This window comes from Notamacropus eugenii, chromosome X (assembly GCF_028372415.1).
Source record: "Notamacropus eugenii isolate mMacEug1 chromosome X, mMacEug1.pri_v2, whole genome shotgun sequence".
Classification (NCBI taxonomy): domain Eukaryota; kingdom Metazoa; phylum Chordata; class Mammalia; order Diprotodontia; family Macropodidae; genus Notamacropus; species Notamacropus eugenii.
In genome coordinates this window covers 10,887,976-10,901,601 of record NC_092879.1, presented here as the reverse complement: position 1 = coordinate 10,901,601, position 13,626 = coordinate 10,887,976, and the positions used below count along the sequence as shown (strand labels likewise).

At 42.8% G+C, this 13,626-nt stretch overlaps 1 protein-coding gene across 1 annotated transcript in view; it reads left to right on the top strand.

The window, feature by feature from the left end:
• Nucleotides 1–13,626, top strand: part of F8 (coagulation factor VIII) — a 124,678-nt gene that overhangs the window by 70,674 nt on the left and 40,378 nt on the right. The window contains exons 13-14 of the mRNA XM_072626568.1: nt 3,532–3,741; nt 7,431–10,572. Of these exons, the coding sequence (XP_072482669.1) occupies nt 3,532–3,741; nt 7,431–10,572 (3,352 nt within the window). The remainder of the gene's footprint in view (nt 1–3,531; nt 3,742–7,430; nt 10,573–13,626) is intronic.

Below are 13,626 nucleotides of genomic sequence, written 5' to 3'. Positions count from 1 at the left end.
GAGAGACAGAGAGAGAGAGAGAGAGAGAGAGAGAGAGAGAGAGAGAGAGAGATCACATTCATCATAGGGAATTGGAATGCCAAAGTAGGAAATAAAAAGATAATTGGAACAACAGGCTAGTTATGGCCTTGGAGTACAAAGTGAAGCAGGGCCGAAACTAATAGAGTTTTATTTAGATAACTCATTGGTCATAACAAACAGTCTTTTTCAAAACAAAAAGTGACTCTACACATAGATGTTACCAGATGATCAATATAACAATCAGATTTATATACTTTGCAGCCACAAAAGTAGAGAAACTCTATACAGTCGGTTAAAACAAGACCTGGAACTGGCTATGGCTCAGATCATGACTTAAATTGAAGAAAGTAGGGAAAACCATTGGATCACATAGGAATGACCTAAATAACATCTTTTATGAATATGAAGTGGATGTGATGGATAGATTTAAGGGACCAGATCTAGTAGAGTACCTGAAGAACTGTGGACGGAGATTTGTAATATTTGTACAGGAGGCAGTAACAAAAAACATTCCAAAGAAAAAAATGAGCAGGAAAGCAAAATGGCGGTCTGATGAGGCTTTTCAAATAGCTGAGGAAAGAAGGAAAGTGAAAAGGAAAGGAGAAAGGGAAAGATATACTCAAATGAATGTAGAATTCCAGAGAATAGCAAAGAGAGATGAGAAAGCTTTCTTAAATGAGCAATGCAAAGATATAGAAGGAAACAAGAGAATGGGAAACACTTGAGATCTCTTCAAGAAAATTAGAGATATCAAGGGAAATCTTCATGCAAAAATGGGCATGATAAAAGGCAAAAATGGTAGAGATTGAACAGAAGCAGAAGAGATTAAGAAGAGGTGTTAAGAATGCACAAAAGAATTCTACAAGAAAGATCTTAACATCACTGTAACCTGGTGTGGTTACTGATCATCCTGAGAATGAAGTCAAGTGGACCTTAGGAAGCATAGTTAACAATAAGGCTAGAGGAGGTGATGGAATTCCAGCTGAGCTCTTTAAAACCCTAAAAGATGATGCTGTTAAAGTGCTGCACTCACTAAGCCAGTCAATTTGGAAAATACGATGGTGGCCTCTGGATTGGAAAAGGTCAGTTTATGTCCCAATCCTAAAGAAAGACAATGCTAAGGAATGTTCACATCACTGAACAATTGTGTTCATTTCACATGCCAGCAAGGTTATGTTTAAAATTTTGCAAATGAGGCTTCAACAATTTGTGAACTGAGAATTCCCAGTGGAACAGGCTGGTTTTCAAAGGGTCAGAGGAACTAGAGACCAAATTACCAACATTCTTTGGCTTATCAAGAAAGCAAGAGAGTTCCAGAAAATATCTACTTCTGCTTCATTGACTACACTTTGACTGTGTGGATCACAATAAAACATGGCAAGTCCTCAAAGAGATGGGAGTACCAGATCATCTTGCTTGTTTTCTGAGGAACCTATATGTGGACCAAGGAGCAACAGCTAGAACTGAACACGTAACAACTAACTGCTTGATTTATGATTGGGAAAGGAGTATGACAAGGATGTATATTGTCACCTTATTTATTTAACTTATATGCAGAATACATCATGTGAAATGCCAGGCTGGAAGAATCAAAAGCTGGAATTAAGCTTGGCAGGAGAAATTTCAGCAGTCAGATGATACCACTCTGATGGAAGTGAAGAGGAATTAAGAAATCTCTTGATGAGGGTGAAAGAGGGGAGTGTAAAAGCTGGTTTGAAGCTTAACATCAAAAAATGGAGATCTTGGCAACTGGCCCCATATTTCCTGGCAAATAGAGGGAGAAGAAATGGAAGCAGTGTCAGATTTTATATTCTTGGTTTGAAGATCATTGCAGATGGTGACGGCAGCCATGAAATTAAAAGATGTTTGCTCCTAGGGAGGAAAGCTATGGCAAATCTGGATAGCACAGGAAAAAGTAAAAACATCACCTTATGAACAAAGGTCCATATAGTCAAAGTTATGGTTTTTCCAGTAGCAATGTGTGGCTGTGAGAACTGGACAGAGCACTACAGAATTGACCCTTTCAAATTGTGAGAGGACTTTTGAAAGTCCCTTGGTCAGCAAGGCCAAATCAGTCACTATTTAAAGAAATTAATTCAGTTTCTTCATTTGAAGGTCAAATACTGAAGCTGAAACTTAAATACTTTGGCCATATAACGAGAAGACAAGATTCATTGGATAAAAAAAATACCCTGATGTTGGGAAAGATTGAAGGCAAAAGGAAAAGGAGACAGCAGAGGATGAGATGGATAGATAGTGTCATGGAAAAAAACAAACATAAACTTGGACAGACTTTGAGAGATAGTGAAGGATAGAAGGGTCTGGAATACTATGGTCCATGGGATCATGAAGAGTCAGACAGGACTGAACAGCAAAAATCATCTTTCCAGTCAATCAGGTTCTCAGCCTCAATGCTATCCTCAACTTTCCCCTCTCCCACATACCACAATACAGTCAGTGCCTTCATCTCCCCTCATCTGGAGGCAACTGCCTCCTAATTGGTTTCCTTGCCTCAAGTCTCTCTCTTTTACAACTCATAAACACAATTGCAATTTTATACGCAAAGTTGTTTTTCTGTTGCTAGCTCTGACCATGCCACTCCCCTACTCAAAAAGTGCTAGTGGCTCCTAGTCTTTATCTTTCAGATTAAAAGGATTCTTCTGGTGGGTAATTTAAAGTCCTTTACAACCTGGTTCTGGTTTATCATATCTCACTTCCCTTTAGGGTTTCTTTTTTTCCATCTCCTATCTTCATGCCTTTGCATCCCTGAAATGTACTCTTTCTTCACCTTGGCCACCTCGACACTTGAGTTTCCTTCCTTCCTTCCTCAGCTCAGGTGCTACCACCTACTATATCCCATCCACATCTTCCCCTCCCCCAAGCAGCAAGGGCTACCCATAAAAATGCCTTGTATTTATTAATTTTGTAGATGTCCTGTATCCCCTTCTAGAGGTTCACATTGTCTCCCTCAATAGAATGTCAACTCCTAAAGAGCAGGGAATACATTCATTTGTCTCTGAACTCCCTCTACCCAGTACAGTACCTGTCACATACTAGATGTTTACTAAATGCTTATTCTTTGATTGGTTATTAGTGTACATAAAACTGTAGAAACCTTCAAATGCTACCAAAATGTTGGTCATTAGTATCCTTGTTGATATCTGTTCAGCTGTTGGGGATTTGGAGGGGGTGGGGTCCCAACTCCTGCAAATCAGTCCAAGAAATGTCTCCCTTGGTTCCAGGGTTTTTTCCTGACTGATTTCTATTCCCCCCTTTTGGCCCCTGAGCCTGCTTGACTCCTCACTAGGTATGTGGGAAACAGGCTGATTCCTAAGATGTCTTTTTGTGACAGCAGAATTATATCTGTCTAGGAGTGATCTGAGAGCCCTGATTCACATTCAGCACTTAATTAATGCTTGCTGACATATTTATCTCCAATAGTCTCCTTACCAGCTGTGGTATGGATACTGTGGCCCTGAGAAAACCTTTTGGTCTCCATTGCCTTTTCAGGTATCAATGGCTATGTGTTCAACAGCTTACACTTGACTGCCTGCTTGCATGAGGTAGCCTACTGGCACATACTCAGCGTTGGAGCCCAGACCGATTTCCTGTCTGTCTTCTTCTCTGGCTACACCTTCAAGCACAAGATGGTCTTTGAGGATACTCTCACCCTCTTCCCATTTTCTGGGGATACTGTCTACATGGCCATGGATAACCCTGGTGAGTTACTCAGAATAGCGACCACTGACCACACCACCGTATCCCTGGGTATATCTACACTGTAGCATATCTTTGGGTCAAGACAAAAACCCAAATCAATGCATTTGGAGAAGTAGGAAGTTGTACCTAATGATCACACCCAAATCAAGCCTTAGGTTTCTACCTCTGGGGGAAAAAGAACAAAGCCTTCCCTCAGAATCTCAGAACATTAGAACTAGAACCCTGCTGAAAGATCAATTAGTCCAAAGCCTTCTTTTCACAAATGGGAAAACCGAGTCTTAGAAAGGTTAAATATGCCAAAACTAGAGTACAATTTGTAGCCTTAGTTTGTGCATAGAGACCAAAGGCGCTCTAAGCTTGTCCTACTTGGCAGGAGTAGGAGTGATGGAGGGATGTGTCTGACTGTGTGTGTGTGTGTGTGTGTGTGTGTGTGTGTGTGTGTGTGTTTGTGTGTGTCCAGTTTGGGCAGAAAAGATGAAGACAAATGGCAGGTCCCAGGTCAGTCCAGGTTTCTTGTGTGTGTGTGTGAAACAGCAGCTCCACTGTCCAGTTTGGGCAGAAAAGATGAAGACAAATGGCAGGTCCCAGGTCAGTCCAGGTTTCCTGGGGCTTGTTAACACTTACACCAAATCCTAACCTGGTCATTTTGGCTTTTTCAAACAATGCCACTAAGTCAGTGGAGTGAAGCCATTGCTTGCTTTTGTTACTTTGGGACTTAAGATAGCAGATAGTCCCCCATAGACACTTCATCTTTGTGGAGAGCTGGGCCTAGACTCTTCAAATCTCTCTAAATGAAGGGCCAAGCACTGGCATGTTCTTCTGAACTGGCAGACCTTGTGTGTGAGCTCCAGGCCAGACTGGAGGGCTACCATCTGTGGTCCAGTCACAGAAATCCCTTCCCCACCCTGCTTGCTGTCCCTGAAAGAGACTAAGAAAAGGCAAAGAGGAAGTCCTGAGGAACAAAAAGGAACCAGTTGTATTCCTTGGTCCCTTTTCTAGACCAGAAGGAGGGGCAGCTCCTCAGATGAGGAACATCCCCCCAAGCCTCAGTCAGCATGTAATCTTAGTTCTCTGTGTTCTCCCAGCAAGGCTCCAGGGGGCTGGTGCCCCTCTGCTCTCACCACAGGTCCAGCTCTCTTATTTTATCTCAGCTCAAACCAAGGGAGGTAGCTCATTCTAGCAGTCTCCAGGAAGGCAAACTAGAAACCAGGGACATGTTGAGGAGCCAGCTTCCCCTACACAACTACTGCTTCTCCCTCCATTTTTTTCTTGTTTGGAATCATATCTGTTTCTCCTCAAAGAACCTCTGGCACTAACCATTCACTCAGTACTCAGTACTCCCTCTAGCAATCTGGAGTTCCATACAAACCATCCCAGGTTTGAGTGAAAGCCTAGTTAGGTTTGGGATTTCTATTTCTTCTCTCTAATCCTTGGGCAGACAAGGTGGTAAAGGATTCCCTTGACTACTGAGGAGCTATGCAGTCTGATGTGAGTCACTCCCTCTCACCCATCTGGGAAATGTGCAAGGTCATCCCTAAGCCAATGACTTCACAGGGTTGGTATAAAGATTAAAGGAGAAAAATGAGGAGAAAGAGATGTGGGAACATCAGGTGCCACTTTTCTTTTGGGTTCTGATCGAGGACCTTGAATTGGTTGGGAGTGGGGGGTGATGAGGAGGACAGTCCTTACTGAGCCCCAGAGCAATCCATTCCATAAAGGGCCACTGTCCTCCAAGGAAAATGTGTCCATTGAAGATTACACATAACTAAAAAACAAAGCTTGGTTGTCTTGGGGGCTTTCATCTTTACTTTTATTTATTTGCTTATTTTTAGTTTTCAACATTCACTTCCACAACATTTTGAGTTCCAAATTTTCTCCTGATATTTCCCCTCCCCTCTCCCCAAGATGGCATTTAATTCTATGTAGGCTCTACATATACATTCATATTGGACCTATTTTCACATTAGTTACATTGTAAAGAAGAATTAGAACCAATGGGAGAAACCACAAGAAAGAAGAAACAAAAGAAGAGAAAGGAAATAATCTGCTTCCATCTACATTCAGACTCCATATTTCTTTCTCTGGATGTGGATAGCATGTTCCATCATGAGTCTTTTGGAGTTGTCTTAGATCCTTGCATTGCTAAGAAGAGCTAAGTCTATCAAAGTTAGTTATCACCCAATGTGGCTGTTACTGTGTACAGTGTTCTCTTGGTTCTGTTCATTTCACTCAGCATCAGTTCACATAAGTCTTTCCAGGTTTTTCTGGTCTACCTGCTCATCCTTTTTTATAGCACAATAGTATTCCATTACATTCATATACCACAACTTGTTCAGCCATTCTCCAGTTGATGGACATTCCTTCAATTTACAGTTCTTGGACACCACAAAAAGAGTTGCTATAAATATTTTTGTACATGTGTGTTCTTTTCCCATTTTTATGATCTCCTTAGGATCCAGCCCTAGAAGTGGTATTGCTGGGTCAAAGGGTATGCACATTTTATAGCCATTTGGGCCATCTTTACTTTTGAAGTATAGAAATAGGAAAGTTTCAGCTCATATGATCTAAAAATGACAAATAAGGACCAAACCTGTGTTCAATCAATCTAACAAAAAGAAAATAGAATAGAGAAAGCCCAGGAGAGAGAACTCTCCTTACCAATATAGGGCAACACCTCTTGGGCATTTCTAGCTCTGGAGAACTATCTAGAGTGATGAAAGGGGAAAGAACTTGCCCAGGGTCATGTTGCCTGTGTGTATCAGAGGAAGGACTTGAACCCTAGTTGTTTTGGTTTCAAAGCCAACCCTCTATCCACTAATCTAGCAACATCAAACTTGAATAGAAATGGGGACCATGAAACCATAGAGAAGATTCTCTATAACAGCACTGCAACGTGACTTAGTTTGAAAACGTAATATTATCTCTATTTTATTATTTAATATCAGCTAGTGTATATATTATGAAGTGTATATAAAATAACATTCTATGTTATGTTCTGTTAAATATTTCCCAACTCTGTTTTAATGTGGTTCTGCTGCACTGGGGACTGTTGGGGGTGGCATGTGGCCCCTGGGCTGTATGTTTGACATCTGTGATCTAATCCAACAGATACTTTGAAATCCCTTAAATACAAAAAATATTCTTTTTTTAACAAATATTCTTAAAATACATTGGAATTCCACCTTATGGTCAGTTTAACAAAAGAAGAGAGGAGGGGGAAGGAAGTCAGGAAATAGGGAAAAGACAGAAGGGAAAAGGGAGAAACAATGGCAGTCAGTGAGGACACATAGTGGGGTGAGGGTGTAGATGCTGGACTCAGGGTTTGGAAGAGCCATCCCTCCTCAGATATTTCATAGCTATGTGACCTTGGTGAGTTAGGTCACCTCTTAGGGTCTCAGTTTCTTCACCTGTAAAATGGGCTTACTCCTTCTTGGAGTGCTTATATACACAGTGCTGTAAAACTCAAGTGAGACAGTCTCTTTAAAGTATTTTGCCGACTCTAAAGCAGTTGGCACCATGCCAATTCTACCACTCCTGATTTCAGGCCAACACCTGAGAATGTTTGGAGAAGAGATAGTCATATGACCTCAGAAAAGAAAAAATACCAGCACAGGCATATCAAAGCAGCATCCTAGGCGAGGCTGGGCTGGGCTTCCTAATAGGCTCTGCTGTTCTTTCCTTGTCTCCAGGTACCTGGATGCTAGGCTGCCACAACCCTGAATTTAGGAACAGAGGCATGACAGCCTTGCTGAAGGTTGCAACTTGCACCAGGGATCCTGATGATTCTCAGGAGTACTATGATGAGCTACCAGCTGACTTGATAAGGAAGCCCAGAAGCTTACGGAGCATTCAGCATGGGCACCCATGCCCCAGCAAGCTGCCCTCCCCAAGTACCACCGCATCCAAATCTGACCCTGTGGATGTCTACTCCCATCACCAAGAGGAGAGTCATGGGCCCAAGTCACAAAACCTGATGCCTGGTGATACACCAGTGCTTTCCAAGCAGTGCCTGACTGACCCAGGTAATCTATTCCAATTAGCTCTGGAAGATACAACCTATAAGCCTGCGCCTGTGGACTATCTCCCTGGGCCAAGAGAGCAAAGTAGCCAGGGCCCAGGCATGGTGCAAAAGCTCAGGAAGCCAACTGAATCCCTTAGTTTAAATCAAACGTTCCAGCATCATGCGATTGGGTCATCAGTTCCACTGATGCTACCCAGCCTCCAACCCAAAAGCAGTAAGCCCACATGGGAGCATTTGCAGGCACCGATCAGAGTTACCATGAGGAAGGAGGATTCTGAGCTTCCCATGTCTTCAGAGAACATAACTCTTTCTCCAGCCCTTTTATCTTCTAACCTGATGGCAGCACCCCTAAGAGAGACTACTGCACAGATCCCTTTTGTTCAATGGAAAGAGGCAGGGCCCATATCAAGACATCCAAAAACTCTTGAAGGCCCAAAGGGCCCTCCCCTAGCTGAGAAAGTGATACCCATTCAGCTGAGGGACCCTAACCCCACTGACTTCAAGGCTTTAGAAATGGCTTCAAAGGATGAAAAAGTAGTTTTCCTAGAAAGCAAAGTATCTTCCCTGCGGAGGGATGGAGGATTCCAAGAAATGAGTGCTCAAGAAGCCAGAGCAGTTCCTGAAGGAAAGGCTTTCAAAGGGAACATTTCCTTGGTCAGATCAAATATGGCAGCTAGTGGCTCTGTAAGCCCTCCCAGGCTCCTTACAGATGGGCCAGTGGTACTGTATGGAAACAGGCTAGAGATCAGGGAAGATATCATGCCAGTAAGAGATACAGAGTCTCACGAAATGCCTTCTCAGGGTAACAGCAGCACTCTACCAGACAGAAATGTAACTGCTCCCATGCCCCATCATCTGCCAACTGATGTGATGACCCTGAGAAAAGAGCTCATGGACCCCCCAAGAAAAATACGCTCAGTCCCACTGGCTATAGATACTGTGACAACTGTGTCAACTCAGCAGGAAGACTTGCCTTTCTTTAGGAAAGTGTCACCACCAGATTTGGTGAAAGGTAAGAGGGCAAATGAGAGAATGGACTCCCAGGCCCCTGAGACAGAGATTGCCTTAGAGCTTCCTGCGACAATGAACCCAGCACTTGAGCTTTGGGACAGGAAGAATCCCTTCTCAAAAAAGAGCACAGTAGCACCAGCAGAGAAGACATTTACAAATGACCCTGACCTCAGAGAAGTGAGACTGAAGGACAACAGCAAGAGAGTGTGGCCTACTCAGTCAGTCACTGTACAGGGGACTTTTACCCTAAGACAAAGACCACAGTTTCAAGAAGTGATGGAAAGGAAGGAAGCCCCTGGCTCAGAGAACACAGCCTCACCTCCACCCTATGAGGTTACCAATGGGAAGAAGCTTCTCAAGGCCCTTTTCTTGCCAAGCATCAAAGAGAATGGTATATTGGAAGGAGGAAATGAGAATATGCTCGAGCTAGTCTTACCAAACTCCCAACTACTGAGCAATATGTTAAGTCATCCAACAAGTGATACAGGACTCCAGAAGACTCCTTTATTTGCCAGGGAAGGAATGATACTTCAAAAAAATGTGAAGGAATTGCACTCAGAGAGTCATACTTTAGACAATCACAGAGAGCAGAGAGTGGAGAGAGACCCAAGTCCAAGTCAGAGGGACCCTTCCCAGATGGACCTACTGCTGGAAGAACTGGAGACAGGAAATGAGGTGGAAGACAAGGCCGTGGCAATCCAATTGTCAAAAATAAGGCAGTTTATGCTCCAAGGTAACATGCTCAAGCCAGACTCTAAAGAGGTACAGAAAGCTGCCACTTCCCATCCTCTCTTGTCCTACTGGCCTGTGAGTAGCCAAGGGACCTCTAGGCCAGATGACTCCACGTTATCATCTCAAAAGGCTCAGGTATTTCCATCCCCAAACCCTACCCAATTTGTTCTAGCCTCTTCTTACACTGACTCTTCTCAACTCCGGTCAACAGACCACATGAACAACCTCAAGGAAAGAAGTCATGCAACACAAGAATGCAGTTGGGCTATGCACACAATCAAAGAAAGTGATGTTACTTTAGACACCCTCAATTTAGAGCTTTCAGAAGGCCAAGAGATGGGTAGTGCCCAGGGAGAGATGACCTCTCTCCAAAGACACCCTGGTAAGTCTGTGCATCAAGAAATCCTGCCTGACTTAAACACCAGTTCAGAGACACAGGTGGCTCCACATTCAAGTACCACTGACTACCCGCATCACTTAGCACAGGCCATCTCTCTTAGAACACAGGCAACCACTGAATCCAGTAAAGGGATGAGGTCAGAGGAAGTGGCCTTAATAAAAGGGGGAGCCAAAGCCTTAGCAAAGCCTTTCCCAAAGGAAATGTATCCTTTTTTCTGGTCTAGCCATATTGCCAACCAGATGTTGACAGGAGAAGAATGGAAATCCCAAGGTCATCAGCCAGAAGACCAAGGTTTTCCCCAAACAGATACTATTCCTCACCTAAGCCTATTGACGAGAGAGGAGAAACTAACAGAAGGAACAAGTCAGGAACAAGCTGAGTCCCCTTCTACCTTGGGCCTCAATTCTTCTGAAAGTGCTCAACAGCCATTTGCCTTGAATTTCCTTCCAAGGGAAACAGTCCCAACTTCTGTCCAGTCAGAGATGGAAGAAAACAGCTACGATGACAGCAGCCTGGAAACCCAAGTGGAAGATTTTGATATCTATGAAGATAGCGAGAGCCAGGGGCCTCGCGGTTTCCATAAACAAACTCGCCACTACTTCATTGCCGCCCAGGAAAAAATCTGGGACTATGGGCTCAACAAATCTCCCCACTTCCTAGGAGGCTGGTAAGGTTCCCAGAATGTTATTATAAAACCCATTTGGTTTTTAACTTGTTCTGCGAGTGGGTCTTTTGACCAGGGGGATCATTGGTTGAGGACTCTTCTGGCTCAAAAGTAAAAATTTGGGTACTTTGGTGCTTTCCAGGGTACAAAGGTATAAGACAGGGCCTTGAAACAAGTGAGGGTGGGTTTAACTGCATAAAACTTAAAAGCTTCTGTACAAACAAGATTCATGCAAGAAGAAGGAAAGTGGTCAAATGGGAAAAAAAAGTTTTGTATCAGATTTCTCCAAAAAGAGTTTTCTATTCAAGATATGCAGTTAATATATACACACATACATATAAAGTAGTTGTATAAATATCCATAACATATTTTATATATATGTTTGTATATATATGTATATATATATATATACAACATGTGCACACATGCATACACGCACACACACACAAAGCCATTCTTAAATAGATAAGTGGTCAAAGGATATGAACAAACAATTCTCAAAAGAAGAATTGAAAACTATTAATATGAAAGAATGCCCCAAATCACTAATAAGAGATATGCAAATGAAAACAACCCTGAGGCTTTGCCTTATACCCAGAAAATTGACAAAGGTGACAAAAGATGGCAATAGTCAATGCTGGAGGGGCTGTGGCTTACTAGGCACACTAATGCTGTAAATCCATACAACTATTCCATAAAGCAATTTGGAATTATGCAAACAAAGGGGCTAAAATGTCCATACCCTTTGACCCAGAGATTCTACTATTAGAAACCAAGGAGTAATACAAAAGGTTCTTTATACACCAACTCTTTGTGGTAGCAAAGAATTGGAAACAAAGTAGATGTCCATTGGCTGAGAAATGGCGAACAAACAATGGTGCTGGAATGGTACTGGAAGATTACTGGGCTGTGAGAAATGACAAATATGATGAACACGAAGAAGCAAGTGAAGGAAACAGAGCCAGGAAAACAATATGGACGATGATGACAACAATGGAAATGCAAAGAACCACCACAGAATGATCAGCAGTGAATTTTGGGAAATTCAAAGAAGGGACATGAGAAGGCACCTGTTTCCACTCTTCTGCTAAGGCTGAGAGGGATGAGGTTTCGCAGATGTGGAATATTGCATATTTCAAATGTCAGCTTTTTTCAGTGTATTGATTAATTTTGCTGATTTTTTCTTTATCCTCTTTTTTTATCTTTTCTTTCTTTTTGTCTTTAAAAGATGTGTTGTAAGAGATGGCTCTCTGGGGTTGGGGAGGAATAAGGAGGGGAAAATTTAAGCAATATAAAAACCAGAGGTAGCAATAACAATTAAAAAAGAAGTGAGGATAGAAGTAAATAATTAGGCAGAAGGCTGCAAATGGGTTCATTTCATTCTATGTCTCAGCTATGGGATGGTGGAGATCTGAACAGTACTTTGTGTGAGAATGGCATAGGGGCTGTGGGCGGCTAAGCCAACAGTAATGGTGGCCAAGAAAGCTAATGTGATTTTAGGTTGCATTAAGAAAGGCACGGTGTCCAATTCTAGACAGGTGTCCTTTGTCCTGTCAGCCCACATCTAGATGATTGTGGTCAGTTCTAGGCACCACATTTTAGAGAGGACACGAGAGTGTCTAGAGGAGGCAATCAAGATGTGACGATCTTTGCAACTATGATATACAAGGATAGGTTGGAGGAACTGAGATTATTTATCCTGAAAAAGAGATGATTCAGGGGGATATGATAGGTACCTTCAACTATCTGATCTGTTGTGTGAGCAAGAGATTAACCTTGTTCTGCAGGACCCCAAAGACAGAACTAGGAATAGGGAGGAAGAGAAATTTCAGAGACAGTTTAGTACAACACAAGGGAGAAGGGTCAAAGGACTTGAGCTGGGCAGATGTCCCAATTTTTCAAAAAAGTGATAGACCTATGACCCTGACTTTGATTCCAAGCCAAATCCTAGAATGTATTAGTAAGAGAGAGATCAGGAGCATTTGAAAAAGGAAGGCATAGTCACTAAGACGAGCATGACCAAAACAGGTCATGTCAGATTTGGTCAATTTCCTTTTTTTTTTTTTTTTTTGAGGCTATAGTGGTTAAGTGACTTGCCCAGGGTCACACAACTAGTGAGTATCTGTGGCCAGATTGGAACTCAGGTCCTCCTGACTCCAAGCTGGTGCTCTATCCACTGAGCTGTCGAGCTGCCCCTCCATTTCTTTTGATGACTGGGTTACTAGCCTGGGCAATCAGTTGAACACTGGAAATGTGGCATACTTTGTTTCAAGCAAGGCACTTGAACAAATGGAGTGAAAGCTGTCATCGAACACCTAGCCCAGGTCTTTGCATGGAAAGGCATTTGAAAAATGTCATGGAATTGGATTGAGTTAAAATGCATGACCAGAGAAGGAGGTTGTGAGGAGGAACAGCTAGACAACCTGAGAACTACCCATGGTATAGTCAAGGACCCAGAGGAAGTCGCTTTGGAGAACCTCTGCAGGAGGACAAAATCAAGAATTCCCCAGGGTGAGGGAGAATGAAATGGCCTGCTAAATGCACCCTGGAGAGAATGACATGAAAGATCTGTGTGAGGATTGAGACAAGGAAAATGACGGTTCCACTTGCCCTCTGCCCTGTCAGACCACTCCCAGACTGTTCTGTTAAGTCAAGGCTGTGACAATTTAGGAAGGATATGGATAAGCTGGCAAGCAATCAGAGGAAAGTGACCAGGATGGTGGAAGTCTTCACATTTATGACCAGGAAAGAAGGTGGACTGGCTACTGGACAGTCAGGATATGTGCTGATTCCTAGGAAATATGAAACAGCCCAGGAGAAGGCTTCTAGGTAGTTGCATCCTCAGTGGAAGGCAGTAGACAAATAAATGCTTCAACCCCCACCATACCCATGAGCTGTCCACATCTCCTGTAGCATTGCAGTGGAGTCATTTGGCTATTTTTCCCTACTAGAAGGGACAGTGGTGTTGGAATTACTTAGGACAAGAAATCACTCTGTGTATGGTTTTATCGTGTGCCAGCACATGAGCCTCTGTTATCATGAGGCTCATTCTGGAGA